Source organism: Lepeophtheirus salmonis, chromosome Z, assembly GCF_016086655.4.
Source record: "Lepeophtheirus salmonis chromosome Z, UVic_Lsal_1.4, whole genome shotgun sequence".
Classification (NCBI taxonomy): Eukaryota; Metazoa; Arthropoda; class Copepoda; order Siphonostomatoida; family Caligidae; genus Lepeophtheirus; species Lepeophtheirus salmonis.
The window spans coordinates 7328125-7355299 of record NC_092584.1 but is presented as its reverse complement, the minus strand read 5'-3'; the positions used below and the strand labels follow the sequence as shown (position 1 = coordinate 7355299).

Here is a 27175-nt window from a genome sequence, read left to right as displayed (position 1 = left end):
ATCTCTTCCCCGGAGTATACAGGGTCTTAATGTTAATGAAAAAGGATACTGAATAAATATTTATAGCTAAAATTTGTTTTTTAGTTGTCTGTTCTTGACTCTTTAAAAATCACGTTTTTAGTAAGTTAGTCATGAGATTGCAAGTTCTCTCACTCTTTATTTATGTGCAAATGAAAAAAGGCTAATAGTTTTGCTATCAATCAAATAAATAAAAATATAGTCAACTTTTGAAAATAATCGATTCGATTTATATCTAAGTAATTTGTCTCCTCCCAAATGACTAAATTTATTTTTAGTAATACAACACAGAAAGAGACAGGCTCATTGTTAGAGATTTGAGATATCCGACGTCGTTTGCACATGATGAACGAAAACGGAAGCAACTACTATTAGCACACAAGCAAAAAAAAAAAAAAAAAAAAAATGAATATCTATAATAAAAATTCATTAGTAAATAACATATTTATATCCTTTCGCCAATGATCATCCTCTTCAAATTATTTGGAGTAGTTTTTATTTTTATCAGAGATGTTAACTAGAGTTAATAATTATGTAATATGCTCTTATGCAAATATTAAGACGTATGGTTGTTTTTTTGCAAAATCTAAGTCTAATTTGAATAGTCTATGATTAGTTATAGTTAAATATTAGTAATTTTATATATATAATAAGAGAGTTTTGTGCTGTTAAATATTATATAATTAATTAAATCATTTTTGGATTTTTTTTTGTGAAAAGACAAAATCTTTTTGAACATGCTTGAATAATAAAGAGATAGTCATGCATATTAAATGATTTCATTAATATATATATTAAGCAATAATTGTAAGTAATATTTATTTGTATATATACGATATATATAGATAGATAGAAGGCCAGTCATGTATTGGTAATTTTGAAATAAAATTATAAACAATAATTTTGCAAAAATATCTTTTAGAAATAAAATAAATAAATATATATTGAATAATAAATAATTTTGAAAAAAAAAAAAAAAAAATTAATCATAGCAAAATTATAGAATGATACAATTAAGATGTGTGTGTGTGTGTTTATTTATGTTTAAAGTAAAATCAGACGTGATGACTTTATTGATATTTAAAAAAAAAAAAAAAAAAAAAAAAAATTGTGAAAACTCTTTTTTTTATAATATTTGCAAGTTTCCACAGGATTTAGATTTATTATTTTGAAGCTTCCATACTTTTTCCATGAGGTCTAATATTTTAAATCCACCGTTGCTTTTCTGCTCCTTGGCACTGGCTTGATGATTGATTCGTAGTTGAATCTGTGTCAGCATTCCAACGAGGAGTTCATCTACATTGTGGTTGATTCCTGGAGAAGTTTCGATGTATTTACAACCATGCCTGATGGCCACTGCTTTACCAGCTATATATGTGTGTATAAAATAAGTGGGTTAGTTATAAATTAAGTTTTTAATAATACTACGGGATGCTGTCAACATTCAAAATAATTATGATGAAATAACAATGAAGTGTACAATTCCTCATGTAGAAGGAAAATATTTTAAGACTTTGAACGAGTGAACTAGATGTGTTAGAATAATAATAATAAAAAATATATATTTGAAAGCAACAATTGGCTATTCATAATGAGATGCACCTATCTTAATAACATCGGGCACACTAGGTCGGAAGCCTTATTAGGACAAGGCGACCACATCAAGATCCAGCTTTACCATTGTAATGATTCTGGGGTTGCACCACTTTTAATTTACATTCCATGGATAGATGGAGTAGCCACAGGAAGAAATTACACCTTCCAACAAGACAGTGCACCAGACCAATATGCCAAATAAAGTCAAGACAATTGGCTTCAAAAGTTTCTCGCTTTTGGAGTCTGAATTTTGGCGGGAAATAAACCCGCACCTGAGCCAATCTTATTTCAATTTCAGGTAGAGGATCGACTATGAGACCTGTACCAAGTCTGTGGAGGACCTGAAGAAGGCCGTACAATGACAAAAGCTGTATGTACATTAGGTCACCCGAGTCTTTCAAAGGTTCCGGCCCCATGTGGACCAGGTCATCAAGATAGGCGAATCGTATAATAAATGATTGAATGTAGCTTTAAAATAATAAAAAAAAAATGATGGTTCTATCTGATCTAATTTGTTCGTTATTTGCCTCAGGAGATCAGATATAATGAACAAATGAGTCGAGATCCAACTCTTCCAATGAATAATATATAATTTGAGCTGCTTTGCTTGACAAAGCAAAGTTATTTCCTTATACATAAAAGATGACGAGGATTAAATGTCTCCTTTCCCCTTTTACCGTCTCCAATTTTCTGATAGAAAGATAAAATATGGCGTACTTGCAAAATTATAAGGCATGGCCGAATTTGACCACAATAAGACGGAGTGTAAAATGTAAAGGGTATGCCTCTTACGATATGGATTATTTAATTCTTATTATTTGGTTTAGAAAAGGAGATTATAATATCTATTTTTTTACATTGATCCATTACAGGAGCAATTTAGAATGTACTGTCATTATGGCAAATCTAAGAGGGGCTTACAGGGCACTAAAAGCGGCTGAGAAAGATTATTATTGAATAAGAGAGGGAATGCCAATTTACTTCTCAAAAGGCGTATCTGTTTTCCCACAAACTGCCTTGCCATTAGAGCCCTTATCATGCAAAGTAAAGGGTTTAGTCATCAAGTCATTTCACTATTTGCTTAAAGTATATATTTGACCTCTAACTCAATTACTTTGCATTATAAAATATAAAATTTTTTGATTGTATTGGTAATTGTTATCAAAATTACAAACTAAATCCCAAATTGTGTTAAATTGTTTTGTGTTAAAAAGTGATAAATTATTGCGCATCTATCTCATAGTTATGTAGATACATAGGGTTCAGGGATCGAATTCCCGAATACATTGGTGTTTAGAATGTACCAAAACTTACAATTTGTAGAAACAACACGTGATCGAACCAAATCCGTTTTGTTTGCAACTAGGATCACTGCATGTTGCTCTATAATTGCCTCTGTCTTCAAATAATGTAGGATGGTTTCAGCTCGTTTCAGACTTTCAGATTCATCAATGGCATATACCACAATGTATCCATCTGGCTCATAGGTTGATACTTGATTTTCAACCTGTAAATAAATGAATAAAATGTAGTTTAAATTATATATTAATTTGAAAAAAAATTGATGTATGTTTGGCTTAAAACACTGAATTTCCAAATTAAATTACTTCTTTCACCATACTTAGCTACTAGGAATTCTTACAACTCCGAATATTCCGAGTGATCAATTAAAATCTGAACTGTTTGAATTTTTAGCTTAAACAAAATATAATTTATTAATTAACTATATAACTTCAACAAAATTAATACTATAAATAGATGTTTGTCTGAGCTCTCTTAAAACAAATAATGTAGCCACCCTTTGTCGCTACAATGGCTTCCAGGCAGTGGCGAAATGCCTGGCACCCGCTGCAGATGTAGTCCTCTCTCATGGGGTCCCAGTGCTAAACGACAGTGATTTTGAAGGCCTCATTGTTTGGATAGCGGCACTGTAGCCCTTCCCTCCGACATGCACTCAAAAGGAGTAGTCAAGGGGCTTAGCATCTGGGCTGTAGGGTGGGGGCAAAAGTGTCACACAAAAGTTCAAAAGAGTCTTTCAACGGAGGAGATGGGGTTCTTTACTTGCTCGTGTCCAAAGTGATCTCTCCACCATTACAAGGTTCTTTTCAAGGTCACTTTTTTGATAGGTCTCTGAACTTTTGGAGTGAACCCCCTAGATCTCTTGCATGCATCCTCATAGACTTGAGGCGATTGGTCTGGGCTGTCTTCGTTTTATAGCTCCTGGCCCAGTTTGGCCTTTTTGACCGAGCCATCTTTCCCTCCAACTTTAAAAGCTAGAGAGATCTGGTTTCTTTTTTTTCTCCTCACTAATTGCTAATGATTTAATATATCAAAATATGAAATATTTTCATTATTTCAGAATTTTAATTTTTGGATTTTTTTCCAAAAAATCCCAAAAACCAAGATTCCCTCCCCACACTCCAAAATATATTAAAAAAAATAAAAAATTCTGCGGACTCCGCATGTATAACATAATGAATAACAATTCTCAAAATAATAATTAACAGTTTTTTACAATAAAAATAGAGAAGGCTTACTACCATTTGTTTTGCCCTATTTTTCTACTCACTTTTGAGAGTTGAGGTTGAGAGTTGATAAGAAAGCTATTCGTATAATAGGACATAAAATGAGAAGAACAACTCAAATGAAGAAAAAAGAAGTATAAAGTATTTCTGAACGTAGAAAAGGATATACATTATTTGAGAGACGGAAAAAGTTTGGAAAAATTATCAGAAACAATGTAACTCTCATAGTTTTTTCTTTGTATAAAGTTAGTTTTGGTAATGTCATTTACAGAGTTGAACATTGAGTTAGCCTATGATTGTAAATAATTGTTTTTGAACAAAACTCAAAGACTTATCCAAGAACTCATATTCTTTTTGTACAAATTCCTAATAGGTATTATAGCCTGTTCCGAAATGATTGAGACGGGTTCGTTGGAAGGAAAAGGAGAAGGGTTAGCTTCAAAATTCTACCAGCATCGATATTCTCTTTTGAGTGTATGGTGGAAAAACATTCCATACCTATTCAGAGACTAAATAGATAATACCTAACTACCACATGTCCCTGTACGGGGGACTCACAATTTTCGCTCGTACTTTTTGATACGATAAAAACTGGGCAAAACAGTCTCCAAGATCCACTCTGACCTGACTATCGTTTACTCTAATACCTTCCCTAGTTGTCCAATTATCTTTCAGTGGCCTGGTGAGATCTGGGATGGCACCTTTCAGCTCAAGAAAGATGTATCCTCAGAACGTCCCCGGGAGATATCGACAACCAACAACATTGCCCAGCTCAAAGACCTGATAAAGAAAAAACCCAGATTGAGCATTCGAAAGAGATCTACGAAGCTGTTTCTACCACCCACAGGGCTTTTTTAGAATCCTGACTGATGCTTTTTGCTTACAAAACCTCATCAGCGTGTGTGTATCCTATTCTCTCTCTCTGGCCAACAAGGATGATCGAGGAAAGTGTTGTAGGGTCCTGATCAAGTTCTTCCAGGACCACGAGATACAGTTTTTTTGAGTCCAACATATTAATACAGGGTGTGTCCTGTTTCTTCTGAAGCCCTTGCTCCGGGATTACGATTTTAATAGCTATGAAGAACTCACACGACGTGTTCAGAGGGTGATGAAGTTAGTTGACAAAGATCAGCTCTCCAGGCAGTTGTGGGAGTCTCAATCATTTCAGAGCAACCTAATACATACAATACAACTAATACATACATACAATGAAGTCATTGAACTCAAACCCTTTTTTCAAGTACTTGTGCTTTATTTATAATTTATGCACATAAATTTATAAGGATACACTTTAAAAATAGATTCTAAAACAAAAACCCTTTTATTTTCCAATATGACTTATTTTGTTACTTTTTTTAAATAAAATATGTACTGAATAAATTCAGTATGAATTTAATTTTTTGGATTTTTTTCCAAAAAAAGCCAAGCCCCAACGACAAAAAGACAAACTTTATTTTAATTATTTAGAAGATTCCCTCTCCCCCAGAGATTCTCAGTATTACTCTTCGTTTTTTTAAGCAAATTCACACGTAGTTACTCCATACTTAAATGTTCTCTCCTTAAGAAGGAAAAAATAATGATAACAGCTTGAGAAGAAAAAAATATGGAATTATGAGCCAGGCAGTACTTTAGTCTCTAGAGCGCTACCTGACTAAGATATAGATACACACGCTCGTTTTGAAAAATGAGCTTATATTTAATCAACACTAAAAAAAAATAAAAAATGAAAGTATATAACCCAAACATACAGACAAAATTTGCTTTCATAATATAAATACGTCCTTACCGACATATCTGTGCTAGAGTGATCTATAAATACAAGTTTGGATTCATTTCCATCCACACTGAGACTGACAGTCTTTTGAACGTCATCCTCTAAAAAAAGTTTAAGGAGTAATTTTGTTAATTAGTTGTACATATTATGTAAATGAACTATCTTACCAACAGAGTCATAGGTGTTCATATCATCCGATGAAAGGAATTGAGAGGTAAGAGCGGATTTCCCAACTCCAGAGGCTCCCAGCATTGCTACCTTATATACAGCCAATTTTGAATTCTCAGAAGGAGAATTTTCTTGAGTTTGAGGTGGTTGTGTCTGTTGACCGGAAGAGGATGAACCCTCTGCTCCATAGCCAGTATACCGGTGTGAAGATCTCCTTGAACCTTTGGACGGACGACGGGATGAAGCAGTGGATGAGTAGTCATCTGCTGAGACTGAGCTGCTGCGATGGGAACTACCTCGTAATTCAACGCTAAGTAGAAAGAGAGAGATATATTGGTGAATAAACATACCCCATGGCCTATCCTACCTCGATCCAGTTGAATTAATACTGTGGTTACTTTTTGCAGTTTTTAAAGAATCTCCCCGGTTTATCACTTTTTTACCCGCCATGGAGAAGTTCCTCAATCTGTAGATATCCTCTTGATCCAGTATGATATTTCCTGGTAGGGATGAGCCACGACTCCGTCTCTTTGGAACGATTAAAGTGTTTGCCATCGTTGTATTCATTACGGATCTTCTTGGGTACTGGACACTGGACGAGGAAGGACTATTTCTGGTGAGGATCCCTGTATGGGAGGATCGACGGTCTAAGCTTTGTCGGGCATTCAGGAGATTGTTCGCAGGAGGACTTTTTGAACGAGGAGAGGAAGAGGAGAGTTTACGAGGCTTGTGCACAATTGAATTTGGTGGAACAGCAGGTGGAGCTCCAACTACGTACAAAATAAAGAAATGAATTATTCCCAATGTGACTTGTTTTAATTCGGATTTAAAAAAAATAATTTTGTTTTTGAATGTAGTATAGCATAATTGTAGTAAAATGATTTAAGAAATATCCTTGATTAGCTCTGATATACTTAATATTGCAATATTTGGGGACCTTGGATAAAGAGATGAATCAGCTTTAAGGTATCGCTGTGTAGAAACAATAGACTAAATATGTCTAGTGTAATGACCTTTTGGCGATCATTAATCCCTATAACAAAGGACAGTGGCAGTCCCGCTCAATTTTCATAGAGGAAGGGGATAGATGTAATTAATACTCACTGTTAATTTTCTAAATTTCCTACCCGATTACAATTTTTTATTTGTTTTAAATTGATATTATTCCCTGTTATATAATGGACTTTGAATAATAAATAGTTCTTTTTATTTGCTCCAAAATACTTTCACCACAACGATATCATGAGGCATATGTATATTTATAAACAAAAATAGACTTGAGCAATATTCTGGGGGACTAGGGGGAGTTGCAACACTCTTGGTAAAAATGTAATGAGTTATTTATTGCTTTTGCTTTGCCTTATATCACTTGAATTATTAGACTTTTTTTTATAAAATTTATCAAAGTTAATACTCAATCATTGAGAAGAAGTTAACTAGCCATATGAAAAGGGTTGAAATCCCGGTGAGTGTAAAATTTATACAAAAAAAATTATATTTTTATAAAGTGAATGACAACCCTGCTCTGTTAAAACGGATCATCATGTAAGGATATCTCCAAGGGATATCTGTCAGGAGATGTTGTAATATTTTTAATGAAATGATTGGTTTTTACAATCAGCCATCGGGGCTTATGGCTTTTTTCATCTTTAATTTTTGAAGTTCAGTAGAAAAAAGTATACTTAGCCATCTGTATAATATGTCCCGCTGTTTTTTAATATAAAAATAAACCGTCAATGAACGTGGTAATCCTGACAGTTTGAAAAAAAAAAAAACGTCTGAGAGGAGAGGAGCTTAGCTATCACGACGTTTTGTTAGATCAGCTGCAAGTGACTGTGAGAGGAAGGTAATAAACACAAATCCCACTCCATTTCTAGCCATGATATAGGTCGGAATTACTCCGATGCCTATCCTCAATTCTATCTCGAGTCCAACAAGGACTTACCGGTATAACTCCGTAACAAATCCTCAGTGCTACTCTTTGTTTTTCAAGCACCAATGATTATTTAATACTTTTATATTCTCTCTCTTCAAGAATTAAATAACAATGACCACATCTTTGGAAAATAAAAAAAAACCTACCCGCTTTTCTAGGACAACTTTTAAACGCCTCTAGGTATATTCATATGTCATACCCAAAAGAGGGTAGTACCCTACCGAATTGAGTTAATTTCTCCATTCTTTAATACTACTTAGAGATCTATAAATATAATATACGGTACTAGAAAAACTTCCGAGGTGAAAAATGCCTGTAGAAGATTTCCCTTGAGAAAATTGCTAGTTAGGATTATATCCCGTAATTTGTTCATACTTGAAGAGCTTAGAACTATATCTAGGGATCTAGGAATACTCTCCAGTAGCCTGCAAAACCCAGGGCTTAGAACTATTTTTGATATTAGAAGGTTTCTTAGTATGTATGGTATGCTATGGCGTTAATTTTTAAGCATTCCACATTAACCCTACGACCCAGGCCAACCTGAGGGCTTTGAACTAGTTTATTGTGTTAGAGGGGTTCTTTGGATATATTACATGAATTACCCCCCGAGACACTGGCCAATCCGAGGGGGAGAGTATTCAACCATATTTTAAGGGGCCCTACGCTATTTATTCCGCCCTGCTACTCATATATTGCAATAATATTACTCACGCTTGAAGATACCCCCTGGGGGGTATGGAACAAACAAATATGTTTAGATACTTGTCATAAATAATATTAATCAAACTTATAATGTGTTATTGTTCATTAATGGGCAATTTTATCCCAGGCAATTTTCCTGACTGGAAATTTTCTACAGGGAAGTTTTCCGGACACGATACTCTACATTTGATTGAATCTAATGGTCCTAAATTGCAAGTTAATAATTTAACATCTTGATAAGCTCAACTATTTATTCCTCAAAAGTATTCTTTAAAATAAAATTTCTTAATTTCTAACTCGATTTATTTTAACTGTTGCAATCGTCTGCAATCCATTATTTTATTTAATGCCAAAAATACTTGCGTAATGGGGGAACATTTATTACACATATTTTAGAATAATTATATACTCCCGCCCCCCCTCCCCTGTTTTTGTAAGAAAATAAAAGTTGACATAATTTAATCTTAGAAATAAAGTCTACCCAGTACTAAAATATAACATTAATAAATTATATATAGAACAAGTTTTTTAATACAGTCTTTTGGATTCCCCCCTATATCTATTTATCCTGAGGTAAAAAATAGAAAGTAACGAAAAAAAACTTAGTACTGATATAGATGTTTGGTGCCTCAACATAAAAAATATGTTAAACAAAAATCAAGATACCAATTTTTTTTTACTTCATACATATGTGCCGGGTTTCCCATTAAAATCTGAACACATACTAATTTAATAATTAATGAAGGATCAGTGATGGAAAAAAAAAATCATATTTCGATATATTCAAACATAAACAATTGGTAACAAAAAAAAAAAAAAAAAAAAAAAAGAAACCTCTCTAGGTTAAGTACAATTCGAGATCAAAACACTTGAACGTGATCGACAAATTTCCATTCATTCGTGCACACTAAACAGTTAGGCGTCTCCAGGATCAGTGTCTACACCCGTCAGTAAGTCCTAAACGTTGTAGAGGAAGAAGAGCTCTGTCAAAAAGACCAAATTGGACGCATTAGATATATAGAAAACAGCTCAAGCTAATCCTCTCAAGTCCGTGAGACCCATGCAATAGATCTCGGTGTATCACACCAGAATATCCAGTCACCTATCAAAAAAATAGGTGGAAAGAGCTTTGTAATGGTGGAGAGATCCCTTTGAACATCAGCAATGAAAGAACCCCATCTCCTCCGTTGCAAGACTCTTTTGAACTCTTGTATAACACTTTTGGGTACCCTAAAGCCTAGATCATAATCCCCTTTACTAAACAATTTGGGTACATGGTGGAGAGAAGGCGCACACTCCCGTCTCCAAACACCGAGGCCCTCAAAGCTACTTCCTGCCAGTACTTGGACGCCATGACAGTGGACTACATTTGCAGTGAGTGGCAGGCCTTCTGCCGCCGCCTGGAAGCCATCAGGGTGGCTATATTGATAATTAAGAAAGCTCTGACACACATCTATTTATATTATTTATTTTGTTGAAATGATATTGTTAATTAGTTTTGTAGATGTTTAAAATTCAAAAAAGTGTTCAGATTTTAATGGACCACTTGGTACATTGGGACCCAGGCTTCAAATAAGAGTTTAAGTCGATGATACCTTTATATTCAAATGTGAGCTACAGTTTAAAATCTTTTTTTGATTCAAGAGATTCATTTTGGCTCCGATAGGATCTTTCAAATAAAGATCATATACACATCTCTTCTAGCTAACAGTCACTTTTAGTGACTTTCTTTTAAAGTTTTAAATTGTACTATATTCAATTTTTACTTTTAATTATGCTTAATTCAATTCCTAGCTAGAGTATTTGGCATTGCTCTCAAGATATTTGTTAAACTGATACACAAAGTTTTTCTACTCCTTTTTTACCCACGTTCATTTTTTGATTGTGTGTTTATTCTTCAATTCATTTCACATTGTAATTTAGTCAATGCAGATAAATATTATGAGTTGCCCACAAAAAAACAAACAAATGGAAAAAAACAACAAATCTTTTACCGAAAGATAAGCTAAAAATCTTGAATGATCTGTTAAAAAATATGACCTTGCCTCGAAATGAAGAGTTTAAAAATGACTTATTTACATATGTATACAAAAATGAAAGTTCTTTTTAACATTTTGGATATAAGAAAAACACGGATAATGTCAACTTTTCAACTGAAGAATAGCAGTTTCCTTAATTCAGATTTGGTTGTACCTATATAAATTGGGGTCCTAATTACAAATTTAAAGGCCAGTTTATGTTTAACATTTGCTAATTTCTAAGCAATTTATAGCCAATTTTCCGATAGTAACTATGCCTATCTAAAATAACCCTTTCAAAACTTTTCGTCTTGTTTCTCTACCAATGACGTTAAATTTAAGCTCGTCTTTATTTTTTTAAGAAAATAAAATATTTGTTTTAGTCGTTTCGTCATTCTCTTGAAGTTGTTATGTGAAAAACATTTGTGGTCAAATACATTGCATCTACAGTGTGCGAATTAAAATTGTTGACTTTTTGATTACGTACAAATTTGTAAGAATTGAAAGGCTTAGACTATAGAGGCTTTATCACAAATTTCTTTATTGATATATCTTTCTATTTTACGAAATGATTTCCCTTGGTTACTAACATAACCTAGGTATAAAGGCAACATAGCAATTCATGATGAAGGTTCGGACTTGAACAGCAAATACTTCTCGAAAGAGGTCTTGAAGTCATCTAAACTTTGGTAAAGGGGAACGGAGGCTCTTTGCTACACTACGTCCAAAATGATATAATCAAGGGGGAACAGTCTAGGGACAAGATGCGAACTATTGACCATTATGCTTTAGCTATATAAAAATCTCTTGGCTTGGTTGGCTTTGGTTTCTGTTGAAAGCAGCTGTTGATGTTGTCATACTTTATCAAGAATCCTTCACATACCTCATCTCTGGTCAATCACTCACATTGAGAGTCTTGGCATACTGCCTCATTGACTTGGCCAGGCTTCTACTGATTGCAGTGTCCACGTCCTCCATGATTTCAATTTACGGCGTCTAACGCTTCAAGGGGCCTCTTAAGGCTCGAGCTGAAATCATCAAGCTTATAATCTTGTAAACAAGACTACAGGAGCACTATCATTATCGACTTTCATTATATATTCGACACTCACTTGGGCGTGGAGCAAATAAATCATCATTGAAAGTTGGTTTTTTATTCTTCATTATTTTCATTGTTCTGAAATAGTCCCTACTTTTAATGAGGCAACCTAGTATTTTGTAATATTAACCCTAAAATAAACAAGCTTGATTTAAAATCAAGTCCACGATTTCACTACGCACACTACTGACGAAATTATCTCTCCCTCTTTTTAGACTAGAATTGACAGTTCTACTACTTATGTAAGAACTATTCAAAAAGGATTTTTATATATTCTTGGGAAACAAACAAAAGCAAACATATGATATAATATATATTCGTCAATGCATAATATAAAAACACTCCTAACATTTTTTTTTTACCTACGACAATACAAAACAAGAGTCACACACTTCACTACAAAACACGTAATAATTATAATCTATTTAAATACCTGGTGTCCGGTTCGGTGAATTACTTGATGTAGCCATATTGTTCATGGAGCTTGCATTGGAAAGCCTCATTCCAAATGATGCCTTCGAGGCTCTTCGTGAAGAGTCGGAATCTGATGGAATTTCAATATTTACCACTGGTGGAACTCCGGTATCCAGCTGTGGAAAATAACCAGTAGGATTCTCCATTTCAACCTCACTCGAATGGGCCATGTGTTGAGACTTGTAAACGAATTCATCAAACTGTAAAAGGTTTTAAAAATTTGTTAATAGGATGTCAAAAATTATTTAGCTAATTAAATACATATTTAAAAAGTGTTAATAATAAAATTCATGAACTACTGTGAATCTATAATAATTATAGATGGTATTTGTGTAAGAGCGCAAGGAGAAGGCAGGAGCGAGGCAAACAGTGTTACTGAATTAAGAACATTGTTACTATCAGCTCCCTGTTATATGATTTTGGCGGGAGAAAAAACATTAAAGAGAATATAGCCTTCTACATTTAAAATAACATTAGTTCAGGGAAAATATCATATATAAATATATACTTATTTTATTTCGTATTGGAAAAACAATTTACAGCATAGATAGGCAAGAATTCTTCGTTGTTAACACTACTGATTAAATATTGAAAAAAAAACATTAAAGAGGACACGTATCAAAAGTTTTTCTTTTTCTGATTGCTAATTTTGTTTTTTCTTTACAGACATCCCATCTTTATATATAATTAAGCTCAAAGCCCCTGCTTAATTTATCTACAAATTTTGTACACCAATCACAAATCACTCTTGAGCAAAAATTGAGCCTTATAACCAATTCATTAAGAAGACGAAGAATTATCAAAAATATTGAGTTTCACAGAAATGAAATAAGTCCCAGAGACACTTTTTCAATTATATAAAAGTGATTAAACAGTTCCTTTCCTACAAGTTGACAAATCGATCAAAACGGTATACGCTCAAATGAACCAACTCACAAAATCCTTAAAAGTCTATTGAATAAAAATTTTAATTAATTAATTTATTAGTTTAACTCGTCACTGATACGCTTACAACGGGAAGTATTTATGAAAAGAGGCAAAAAGAAAGCCTTTGTTTTTACTGCAACGCCTGTTCAGAGACACCTTATATTTCTTGTACCTTCAGAATGCCAAGGTACAAGAAATATAGGAAACAAGACGACTCTCATGGTCTTCTATACGTATGGAGTTATTTTATATCCACTTTTCTTTTATTTACATGGGTCTCCATCAAGATAAAATGAATTTTATTTATTACAAAAGTTAAAATCATTTTGTACAGACTTAAAAGTACTTGAACTCCAATTCCATATAATTTTATTCAACATGTAGAAGCAATTTTTCAACCAAGGAAGACAAACACAAACGACGATTAGCTCAAGGATTATTTAACCTTTATATTTATTCTTTTTAGTATGACCTTTATTTTTCTTTAGTTTGATACTCTATTGTGTTGTGGTTTTATTTTTTCTTTCAAATTGTTTTTAGGATGACCTGCATTCAGGATAAATAGATTGTAAATAAAGTTGTAGGCGTGTACAAAAAAACAACAACACAAAAACATCAATATATTTTTTATTTATTTCTTAGCTCACTCTGACTGCCTTTCAAATCCAAAGATGATTACTTCCCAGGGGGTGTTTAACACCTCGAACAATAAAATTGATATCTTAGCAATATAAAACCTGATTTGTTCTATGTATTTATTATATAAATATTATAACTTAAACTGAACACTCCTTTGAGGAGTTCACATCTGGAGAGGAGGGCAGCATCTACATTAAGGTGCTCCTTCCTCTCCACAAAAAAGGGATGGCAGACTCCAGAAGACCCAAAACTATGATTCCAGTTGGATTTCTTCTTCTGAAGAAATGTCTCACTGAAGCTTGGACATTGTTTGGATGTTCGCTTGTGACGAGGCGACTGATTTCTTTTTTACATCTGATTATTGACGCGAACCCCATGGAAGAATCCTTCTAGCCACGTCTGGTGGAGAAGGTGTGTGATACTCCTCACAGGAGTGCCCGGTTTCTAGAGGCTTCCATTAAGAAGGAGTTGACCAAGCTCGAGTCTGACTACATATTCAAGGTCTCAAACGGATTTAGGGCACGTATTGAAGCAAACCCCTTGGATTACTCTATCTGGGCGCATCTGGAGAAGAGGGTGTGTGATATCCATCGCAGGAATGCCCAGTCTATAGAGGCTTCAATCAATAAGGAGTTGACAAAGCTGAAGTCTGACTACATACTCAAGGTCACAAAGGGATTTAGGGCTTGTATTGAAGCAAACCCCTTGGATTACTCTATCTGGGCGCATCTGGAGAAGAGGGTGTGTGATACCCATCGCAGGAATGCCCAGTCTATAGAGGCTTCAATCAATAAGGAGTTGACAAAGCTGAAGTCTGACTACATACTCAAGGTCACAAAGGGATTTAGGGCTTGTATTGGAGCAATTATTAGAGCTGATGGTTCATATATTGAATGAAAACTGTGCCGAACACTATTTTCGTAGGATTTGGTTAAATAAATCTCCTCAAAAAAACCTTTTGATTATATTTTAATTTTGAAAATTTGAAAAAAATAAAATGTGTACCCCTAAATAAGATCAATCCTCTATAACCCAAAAACCCACTTGATATTTACTCCTAAAAATGTATATGTAAAAATCTCTTGATGTTAAATTGTTAAGTGCCACGATATATAAAAACGTTGTTCCTTTTTTTAAGCCTTTTGGGATCATTAACATCTTGCGCAATATGAAGATTCTTAAAAAATAATTTATAATTCATAAATAGTTAATTCTTTTGATACTTTTGTTTTGCACAGATGGAAGATTTTAACGGGTTCTTCATAATTATGCTACACTTAGGGATGATACGATTTGAGATTCCAATGAGTCGTGAATCGTAATGGAATTATAAATTTTGGAAAACACTATACTTAAGAATTGATTTCATTGTAAGTAATCGATTCTATAACAATAAAAAAAATGGGATCTCGGTACAGCACAAATCACCGCCTATGGCCATTTTCCTAAATTGGATTTTTCTGCAAATACGAACCATCTTTATTAAACAGGGACATCCTTAGTGGGTGGGATGGAGGGGCTATAGTATCCCCAAGTTAAGGAATTTTCGCTTCTTACTAGAAAATTTAATATTAAAATTTTTTTTTTAGAAAAAATGTAATAATTGAAATTGAATTAAAATTTTCAATTTGTTTCCAAAAAATTTAATTACTTATTAATAGCTACGAATTTTAAAATTTTTCTCAAAAAATATATATTTGATTACATATTTTGGAGAAAAATTTAAAATATAGTTTTTCAATTTTTTTTCCAAAATATTGAAGTTTCTGGGAATAGCTCTTAATTTTTGAAATTCTTTTCCCAAAAATTTATTTGTTTCTGACCAACTGTGGACTGTTGCAATTTTTGAAGAATACCTATGGATTTTTGAAATTTTTTCCAAAAAGTTTAATTTGTTGCAAATAGCTGTGGGATTTTTTAATTTTTTGAGAAAATAGGTACGGATATTTGAAATTTTTTACCAAAAATTTAAGTTTTTGAGAATACTTGTGGATTTTTGAAATTTCAATTGTTTTGCCAAAAGAAATTAACTTTTGGAATTTGTTCAAAAATAATCCAAAAACTAACATTAGCACACCAATTTGATCTCTGTGCCTCAATCTGTTAACAGAGTTAAAAATAAACCTCCGTTTTAATTCGTTTGTGGAGGTTTATTTTTGTGAATCTTTGTAGGAAGTTTATATTTGTTATTGGTAGGACTCAATTAAATTGATAGAGGTAATGGTCAAAGATGAAGGTCACACAAAATGTTAAAAACTCAAAATCGACCTTAACTTTAGAACAAATTGAGTTTCTTACCTTAAATTAAATTTTGAGAATACAAATTCACGTCAATTAAATTAGTGTCATTTTCTGTTTACTCTTTAGGAAAAAGATTTTAGGTGGAGATTTGCACTCTACCGAGTGTTCATTCTAGTTATATATACATTTGTTGTTATTGTAAAATAAGTTAATTAAACGAATGTTTGAAAATGGTATTATATGTAGTATATAACCTTTCAATGCGTTAAGATACTTGGGTTTTCATGTATATTCCTTTTGTATATTTACAGTTGTGCACTTTTTTTGCGTTGCAAATATGTATCAGAAAATACTACTGCTAATAGAAATAGATTTGCAACAACAAAAGGATGGAATTAACTATTTATTACACTTTTTTTTTTGTAAGGAAATGAAAAACGTATTAAGGAATCCTTAAAATCATTACATATTCTATAATTGAAAAAGTATTTTTTTTTTCTTTACTAAAATAATTTTCCTGCAACAAAAGTTACTATCCATATTAGAAAAAAAATATTTATTCCCTTGAGATGAAGAGTTCTTATAGTTTTTTAATGAAGGTGTATTTACAAGGTTCCTAAATTCTTAGTAAAAAAACAACAACAGAAAAAAACATAATTTATTCAGCATAAGGAACGAACAAAAGGTGGTTTATTTTTCAACTTTTTGCAAATTTTGATTACGGCTAGTTCAAAAAAGTTAAAATGTAGTAAAAAAAAAACTTATCCGAAATTGTGTTATTCTATGACGTCATATTTAACTTGCATATCTCGATTCTAGATTGAAAGGAGACAACAGTTCTTTATTTCATCAATAAAGATTAAAATACAACATTAATCATTATTTCTCATAAATGACCTATGATAAACATTATTATAACCTATAAAAAAATAACGTCGTTTTCCAAATGTAATAATAGTTATTACCTTTCCTTTAGAAAAATCTAAAAAAAGATGCAGACTTTACGTGAATAATCAAATTATCTAACTTTTTCCTCATTTTTTGTTCGATAGAACAATAGACAAAAATATTTTAAGGAATTTTTATAGGTTAAAATATGTCTGTCAAAAATATTTTATCCAAATTACTTAAAATGTTTTGTATGTAACTATATTCACTAAGGCGCTTTTTTCTTAATAATACTGACATGTGCGACCTAAAGATGACCTCGTAGAAGAATATAATTCAGCATAGGTAATTTTTATAACATATGACTGAATTTACGTACTAGGCATTATCGAGTTTCGAAAAAAGTAGAAAATCAATCCTCTCTAATTAACATTTTCTTAAAAGAAGTTCCCGCTAATATAAACAGCCTTTTCAGACGACTGAGAGATAAATAAAATCTAATATAGTTTCCAAATTATTTACTTTTATGTGGATAATTATGTTTGACTAATTAACAACATAAATTAGGGTGATCTTATTTGGATTTCCAAGACAACCTTAAGTGAATATTTTGAAATTAATAAATTTAAGATTAAACTATAGCTTATTTTTCATGTAGTTTTCCATAAAAATTTTTTTTCTTATTATTCAATTTTGGAATTTTGTATTTGAATTTTTAGTTACTTAATTGTAAAATAAGTTTTCTATTCAAATCAATATCTAATAAGCGCCATTACTCCTTCATAAAGTTCATAGATTTATAAAAAAAAATCCTTTGTTTGACCGGCCACATAAAATAAAATCCTACAAGGTAAAGATGGCTTTAACGTCTTTGTCTGCTCCAAAATCAATGCAATTTTAACCAATATTTTTTGATGAGAGTAAGGGATGTACGTTTCTTCAAAAGTATGAATTTGACCTTTAACAAACATTTTGTATTCAACTCATGAATAGAGCTAGTTAAAATATACTCAGTATTTAAGAGTTAGTTTGTTGATATAGGTGAAAAAAAAAATGACAAAGGAAGAGTCCGAGAATTTTAGTAGTTGCAACTAGTTGTTGCTAGATACGAAGTTGGTCTACACTTATTTTCATGATTTCCAGGCTATTCATAGGTAGTCTAACCCAAATGTTATAACAGCTAAGCTGCTGTTATCCCGAACATTTTTCAAATTGGCAGATTGACTGCGTTAATGTTTAGCTTCTTATTTGAAAGTATACAGACATATTTCTAACCAATTTGGACCGTGATTTTCCTCCAGAACCATATCTCAGAACGTAACAAGATGTCGGGTAACTTTTTTTAGCGTTACCCAAAAAGAAATTGTAAAATTAATTTACCTTAAAATAGTGCAGGGGCGTCTGCAAATGCTTGGTTTTTGGAATTTGTTTAAAAAAATTCAAATATATATATATGTATTTTTTTAAATATTTGATAAATCCATAGCTATTCACAGAAATTTAATTTTTTGGAAAAACAATTCAAAATTTCCACAGTCGTTCGCAAAAAATTTCACAAATTACATTTCATATATTACATTTTTAGAAAAAAAAAATCTATAGCTATTCTCCGAAAATTAAATGTGTTTCCAGAAAAGTAAACTTTTTGGAAAAACGTTTCAAATATTAAATTTTTTCGAAAAAAATTTCAAAATTCATAGCTTTTCACAAAAAAATAAATCATATATTAAAGTTTTTGAAAAAAAAACAAACTCCAAATCCATAGTTATTCACAAATAAAAATTGTTTAACCCTCATCTGGGGTAAAGTTTTGTCTTCCTGACAAAATAATTGCTGGTAAAAAGCAAAGGAATCCTTAATTTTTATTATTATTATTTTTTGGGAGGGTTACAGTCCATCCCTGTATTGGTATGTTGTTTATTTCATTTAACACTAGGAGGCATTAACCCCAAAAAATATATATGATCCCACTTGGGGTAATTTACCCCTGCTCCCTGCCGTTGACGGAATTTTAATCGTAAACCTATTTTTTCGGTCTCAAACTATGAAACGATTTCCTTGACACTTATTTATGAATGGTGAAAATATGATTTGTGATACTGACTCAACGACGACATTGCATTGCTCTCTACATACTCACATATGCCTGGCTTTATGCCCACAAACTATTTTTTAGTAAGGAATAAGAAAGAAGAATGAAAAATGCTTAGTACATGATTAATGAAATTCGTGACATTTTAAAAAAAATATTTCATCTCAAAAAAGTGTTATAAACTTTTATTTTATTTTATTTTTATTATTATTTCGATAAAAACCTATATTTATTTCAATTCAAACACAGAAATAAAGTAATAATTTAAAAAAACAAAAAAAAACTCTAGATAAACTTTGAATATATCCATCTAACATATAACTGTAAAATTAGTACAATATTCAAATTCTATAGGAGCATAAGAGGGTTCTTCATTCATAGAAAGAATTCTAAGTGTTATAAAAAGAAGGACCTAAAATCATAAATTCTATTGAATAAAGTTTCAATTTATCCAAAAAAATTAAATACAGATCTTAAAAGTCCATGACTATAATCTTCGTTCTTTTTATCATCTTTTTTGTTCTTCTTATCATTTTCTTCGTTGGGTTCGTCCATTGGAATAAGTATATCATCCCTTCGAGCCTTTAGTGATGGTAAAACAGTTTTTTTCTTTATATTCTTTGCATGGTTGTTGAGATGATGGACTACTTTTTCATGAAAGTGTTCTTTGATTTCTTCTACTTCTTTAACCTTGATACTCAATTCTTCCTCTACTCCTTTTTGAAGTAATGAAATGAGTGTAGGAGTCTTATTGGAGAGTTTTTTCGAATCCTCTTCTTCAACCGTTGGTTCGTTCATGATATAAACTTAAGAGAGAATGATTGAGTGTATAATGCATATAGATGACTAATAGACTGTCTAACATCGGAGTCGTATCCCCTATGAAAAACCCTTCAACCCCCACTAGTTGTGATGAACATTACCTGTATTTTGAGGATTAAAAAAAAAAGGTACCGAAAATCTACATGGAATCCCTAACAATTTGAAGAATTACCTGTCACACTTAGCTGTCATGACGTTTCCTTAGATCAGCTTTAATAGGTTCTGAGGAGAGAAGAAGTGAATAAAGAAACAAATTGGCAATAATTACTCCGAATGCCAATATTCAATTATACTCTAAGTAGAAGAAGGATTTTTAACTTAGCAACAAATCTTCAAGTTATGAGTACTCACAAATGTTTTCTTTTATTATAGAAAAGGAAGTTGACTACTCCTTATTTTCTTCTTTTTCATATTCTTCAATTCCAGCTATGAGTGAAGAAAATAAAATGAAAGCTGGAACTGTAGGATTGAAGGACCAACTAATCCGTTCTTATATCCTGATTATAGTGAAAAAGATGGGACCGATAAAAAAAGACTGAAGGGTAGGCGGAGATTCATTAAGAAATCAGTCTTTGGACCAAGCCAAGACTAATACTCTGGCATTAAATTATAATGTTAACAGCTTAGGAAAAGCTTTTTGCTAGGAAAAAACGAGCGAGCCAAAATATACACCAGATTTTCATCACTACCCATTAGTTTAATCTCTGGTCAAAACTTTCTAATTTTTTGAAATGATAAACCTTGTCCATTTGGAAAAAATTAATAAGGTTTTTTTTTGCAAATCGGTCAAAATCAAAGATTTTTGATTTTTCCTAACTGGATATCTTGAGCCTTTGTCTAGAAATAGTTGAGTTTGTACGATTCAGAGTAAGAAAAAGGAAGGATTTTTCTTCATAAAACACCTTTTTAAATTGTATTTCTAAATTTTTGAAAACCTGTGATTTTAGCAATTTTTATATATATATTTTTTGAATAAGTTAAATATTTAGAATTTTAATTTTAAATGATCTATTGATTGCATATTTATAATTGCAGCCATAAGTTTTTGAATCGAAAAATTATCAAACTACTTTAATTCAGAATTTCCCAAACACATATATCAACTATGATGCGCATTGTGTTAGATTATTAATATATCAAACCATAAAAAACTATTTTGTATACATTATATACACATTATGTTAACATTTGATTGATTTTTTCAAAAAAAAAAGTTATAAATAATAAGAAAAAAGCTCTCACAAGTTTGTAGTTTTTTTTTCTATTCCATATTCATCAGCTCCTTATATATATATATAAAACTTTGTTTTACTTCAATGATTACAAGCGGGTTACCAGATCCATCAATCAGGCACATCTACATATACGCAGTAGTGTATAAAATATGTCTTAGAAAGCGGGAGTGGATTTTTCTAATTAGTAATTAGAGGAATATTTTTATTTTCCCAAGCTGCTAAAGTTATTATTTAAGTCTTGACAAGGGAACATCTAAGTATAAATTAATAACTAGTGAATGTGCTCCATGAAAATTATAGTAAGAGAAGAAATACTCAAACACAGTCTCAAAGTGGATTGTAACTGAGCAGTATTTCCCCATCACATAAAGGGTTTTTCCAATATCAGGTGTTATTTTGATATTCAAAGGAAAAATGGCATTTTTGTTGATATATGATCGAAGGTTTATTTCAATATAAAGAGAAAGGTATGCCATTAATAATTGTCTGCCAAAATCTTCTCTTACAGAACCGTATCCTTTCTATGACAATTTCCATCACCAAATTGCAAAGTGTCCGTTGTATGCCCTCAATATCTTCAAGAATTCAATCTCTGAGGCATTGAATCCATATTTCACGTGGTTCCATAGGAACAAGTCACAAGGTTTTAAATCACAAGATCTTGGTGGCGAATCGTGATCACCTCTTCGAAAGATCACACGGTCCGGAAACATTTCCTGTAAAAGAAAGATGGTTTCGTTGCTTTTGTGGGATGTAGCCCCTTCATGGTGAAAGTAAAAGTTGTCCAGATCAATACCATCCATTTCATTAGCGGCAATAATGTCTTCTAGGAGGCAGGGGAAGTTGTGGCATCCGCTGTGGATGTATTTCAGTCCCAGTGCTGGCTGACAGTGACTTTGAGGGGCTTGGTCAGTGCAGTCCTTCCCTTCAACATGCACCTAAAAGGTGTAGTCGAGGGGGTTGGCCTCAGTGCTGCTAGGAACCAAAATTGTCAAAAAAGAGTTCAAAAGTGGTCTCTCTACTCTCAAAAGTTTCTTTCCATCCACTTTTTTTGATAGCTCTCTGGACAGTCTGCTGTCAACCAACGAAATCTCTTGCATGGGGCCTCATAGGGTATTGGTATGGGTTGTTTTCTTTAACTCTTCCGGATCCATTTTGGCCTTTAGGCAGAGCCATTCTTCTTCTCCAACGCTTCACAATAGCTGACAGCGTAGACTGTGGTCATGTGCCCGCATGGAAATTTGTACATTACGTTCAAGTGTCAATTTCTTGGCTTGTACATAACCTACTAAGCTCAAATTTCTTTTGTTCCTAACTTATTGTTATTGTTTAGATATTTTAAAATATGAATTAATTTCAATCACTCAACCTTAATTAATTATTGAATTAGTAAGTGTTCAGACTTCAATGTACCACCTTGTATATGATTAAAGTTTATTCAATGTTTATAAATAATATATTTTCCACAGACTACAAAATGTAATACATATTTTACAATTCTAGCAACATACACGTAGTTATATCCTTTCGAATCATATATGTTCAATCTTTCAAAATATATGAATACAAAATGATTCTAACGTTTTCCTCTCGGCTTAAGACGAGTTACACACATCAATCATGCGTGTAGGTACACGCCATTTATTTCTCAGAACTTTGCATATCTTTATATCTAAACAATTCTCAGTGTAAAAATGAAGAGGTTCTATACTTATAATTTTATTGTTTGGGGGAGATAAAATGCCCCATTAGTAAATCTCGTAATTCCAGAATTTAATTTATCATGGCTTTCTTTTACTCGTAAAAACAGTACACATTTTAAAAGATAGAACCCCTTCATTTTGATAGAGTGAGTTGTTGAAGCTTAAAGATTTCTATTTGCAGAGTTCCTAGAAATATATGGTCTAATTCACGTATACGCAGTGAAGCATAAAACATCTCCTGCTGCTATGTAAAAACAAATGTAACCGAAAATGAAGGTAGTAAGCTTGACAATTGGAAGAATGTTTTAGAGGAGAGCGGCTCCTCTGTCATGACCTTATATTAGATCAGCTGAAACCAGATACAAGAGAATCCTTGGAAATAAACACAAATCCTACTCCGTCTATAGAAGGAACATATGAATTGGAATTACTCTGATTTCAATCATCGATTCCCCTCGAAGTCCAACAAGGGCTTATACTTACGAGGGGTGTCTTAAAAGTTTTTGACCCCAATAAGAAGATAGAACTACTCGTAAATAAAAAAGCCAGTGACATCTATCTAGCATCTGTTGATAGTTACTCACCACAGTATCAGGCATTTGTGACGCGCAGTTGTTATTTAACAGTCGTTAGAGTGAGATGATGTGATAGTTTTTGATAAAATGGACAAAATTAAGTATCGCTCTATTGGCGTATTTCAGGCACAATAAATCTGAGTATTGGCGCTGATTAGTTACTGTGGATGAAACATGGACACGACATTATACGCCCGACACAAAAATACAGTCTAAACAGTCGACTACAAAGATTTTGGTAAAATGAAGAGACGTGAAGAATTACTTTGAAGAAAAAAAGGCCGAGTACTATTTGAACGGATTACGAGATGGGAGCATTGCTGGGGGAAGTGTGTAGAATTACTTGGAAACTACGATTATCTTGATAAGTAAAAATTCAGATAAAATGTCTTGGATATTTGTTAGTTCAGAAACTTTTCAGACCACCCTCGTATATATATCTCGTAAAGCCTCTCCATTATTCTGAGCTCACGCACTAGTTATTATTTTATTGTTACAGGTCAAGGAATCAAAAGTTATAATACTCTTCGAGACCGTCTAGCCTCAGTTCTAAAAGTCTGACAAATTATTACTTTGTGTCATTCAAAATAACTGACAAACAGCTACAATTTGATATTTTCTTTTGTATTTGTGCGATCAAAAATGTCCGAGTAACAAACAAAACGGCAGAGGGTATGCGATCTCCTCTGAACACAAGTCGTACATTGGACCCTGTTCTTAACAGGAGAAATAGTCGCTTCATGGCTGAATCAAGACCTCAGGTCCTTTACATCCAAACTTCCAGCTTCGGTACTTCTTCAAGGCCAACGAGAAAGTCAACACGGACGTCTACTACAAAGTCTTTAGGTAGCATGTATTGCCATAGTGTAAAAGCACGTTCTCCTAGGACAACAATGTTTTTACGCTAGAGGGCACCCCAGCACACACGTCCAAGAAGGTGCAATATTTCTGCAGGGAGAACAGGACTGTCTTCTAGCTGACATACTTCTGGCCTTTGTCATCACCCGACGTGAACCCCTGGACTTTGCTGTTTGGTGCGTCTTGGAGGCAAGACAAACAAGAATTCGTAACCCAATGTCTATGCCCTGAAGGCTGTGATCACAAAGGAGTGGGGCAACTTGTCCTTATGTTCGTCCCTGTATTGAAGCCGTCATACAGAATAGAGGGATACATATTGAATAAAAAGTGTAGAAAATGGTTGAATTACCAACTTGTGCTTCAAAAGTTTGTCATAAAAATTGCACAATATAAAAATATGTAGAGGAGAAAACGGGTTTTAAAATTTTAGAATTTGTGAGTCCTCACCTTGTAGATGTTCCTTTCCCAAGTATTAAATAATAATGTTGGCAGACTTGGAACATTAAACACCCTGTTTAGATTTCCAACTAAAAAAAACTACTCCCACTTTCTGGGACATGTTTTATACACCGCTAATCAAACTAGAGTTGACGTGATGTTACACGACACTCGGGCGCTCGAGCAATCTATACTTTTCAATGGAAGGACTACTCTTAAGACTGGATTGGACCAAATAAATACAGACCGACACAACACTAATTATAAGTATATAATACAAAATAATACAGAAAACTCATGACGAAATAAAAACTATTAGGTAAATAACTTTTCTGTGATTAAATCAAATAACATAAAATAATCTATACGGAGAATTCTTCTTTGATGAAGGAAAACAAAGCAATATTTTTACAGGAAACTTGCCTTTGCAGTGTATCTAAGGAATGAAAAAAGAAAAACAAATTTAATATTTATATAATAAATATTAAATACATAGAGTGGAAATGTCAAATCTACTATTTGTACACGACGGAAGTAAATGTTAAAAAAAAGCTTATAAAAATTGGATTTTTACAAATATATATTTGTAATTATATATATTATATATTTCCATGATATTTGGCCACATTTGACAGTAAACAGCATACATTCTGTCGAAAAAGTACCAGTAATTGTTAAATAAAAAACAAATCTCCATTGGATGTGATACACATATGCCAACATTTTTTTCCAGTCCTCCAAAAATTTTTTATAGGCACTATATGGTGTGGACTTCTTCTCATATTTGTTTTATGGATTCAATCGACTCAAAATGAGTTACACAGAGTGGCAATTTAAGTATGGGGAACAAAAAAAAATCACACAGAGCTAAATCAGGTGAATATGGGGATTAATCGATAGTACTTATTGTGTGTTTGTCACACAAAAACCCTTGACGATTCTTCTACACAATTTCCTTCCCTGCGTTGGTAGAGGATGAAGGTCGTACAGAACGTGACATGTTTTTGACGATGTTACAGCCCTCTTTGAACGCTTTTTACTGCTCATATGCACGGGTTTTTGATAATACTGACTCACCAAATAGCTTTTTCTAACATTTTCAACGTGTCAGCACATGAAATTTCGTTCACAACACAAAATTTAAGGCTAACTCTTTGCTCAATCATTTTGTAAAAATAGTGAAAATCAAAGAGCACTAGTGAGGTAGACTATTTTATTCAGCTGTTGCTAACAAACTGGCTCACATATTGCACTCAAATTAAGCATCATATTGAGTAGCACGAACACGCTATCTTAAGGATAGCCAACGAAAAATGATTTTTTTAAAATTTATATTTATCTAAAAATTCAAAGCTAAAATGATTTACTATAAATTTTAATTATAATAGGTAAATTTCTATTGTAAAACCTCTTTGTAGACAACATTTTTCGTTTTCTCTGTCAATTTAATGTAAATCAACCAACCCCTCCCCCCTCCACAATAATAATTTTCACAAATATAAAGCAATTTTTCCAAATGTTTGACCCTGTTATTTATTTTTTTCCAAGCATAATGAAGATACATAGTAGGATTAACTCACTTTCCTCTTCCTAAATCCATTTTTTTTATTCGTATTTAATATACGTTTTCCATTTTTCTGTTACTACAATCATTCGTGTTTTTTTTTGGGTTTGTTCATTTTTTTGGTGCATTTTCAAATCGACAACCCATACCTTAAAGAAACTTTGGTACACTTTGTATACAGATTTTGTTTTATGAAAAAAATCAATAACTGGCAAAAAAAAAAAAAGAAAAAAACTTGCCCTCAAAAGCCTAGGAATCTGGACTGATCCAAATGAAATATGGCCTTTAGAGTACTTATTTCAGAATTCTTAACAACTTTTATTTTCTGTCTAAAGTCTGTTTCTGCCTCCTTTTTTTTAAATAAGTACCTTTTGCGTTATATTAAGGTACATGAATACATATACCAGGTATAATATATATAGATACTAGAAAGGAATACTGGATAGGACACTAGACGAATCAGAATTAGAGATAAGAAAAGAAAATTGATTGATATACATGACACCTTTTTTCCTTATAGGCTCTTTAGTATAAAATAATATCATAGTAGATATTTGATTTATGTGTAGCAGTAAGTAGTTTTATTTTGTAAATAGTTGGGCCAGGTATAAAGATATTTCAGATGATGAGCAGCAAACGAAATGTATCAAAAGTTAAGGCAAGTTATCGCATCTATCGTGCGTGTAAATAAACATATTTAAAGAATATTTTTGTGAGAGAAGATCCTCTCCCAATATTATTCATATATTGAACAGAAAATTGCTATTGGAAAATTGCCATTGGGGAAAATTACCATTTAAAAAAAAACACAAAACAATTTACAAACACTCAATGTAAGCCTTAGAGTATAAATAAGCTTTATTTAAATAAATTATAATAGTTT

At 32.4% G+C, this 27175-nt stretch overlaps 1 protein-coding gene across 2 annotated transcripts in view; it reads right to left on the bottom strand.

Annotated features, from left to right (window-relative positions):
• LOC121130280 (uncharacterized) overlaps positions 1-27175 on the bottom strand; it is a 286433-nt gene that overhangs the window by 2726 nt on the left and 256532 nt on the right. For both annotated transcript variants that reach the window (XM_071893687.1, XM_040726040.2), the window contains exons 4-9: positions 12270-12510; positions 6449-6851; positions 6081-6391; positions 5926-6014; positions 2929-3121; positions 1202-1386 (exon numbers count right to left, since the gene is read on the bottom strand). In XM_071893687.1, coding sequence (XP_071749788.1) covers positions 1202-1386; positions 2929-3121; positions 5926-6014; positions 6081-6391; positions 6449-6851; positions 12270-12510 — 1422 coding nt within the window. The remainder of the gene's footprint in view (positions 1-1201; positions 1387-2928; positions 3122-5925; positions 6015-6080; positions 6392-6448; positions 6852-12269; positions 12511-27175) is intronic.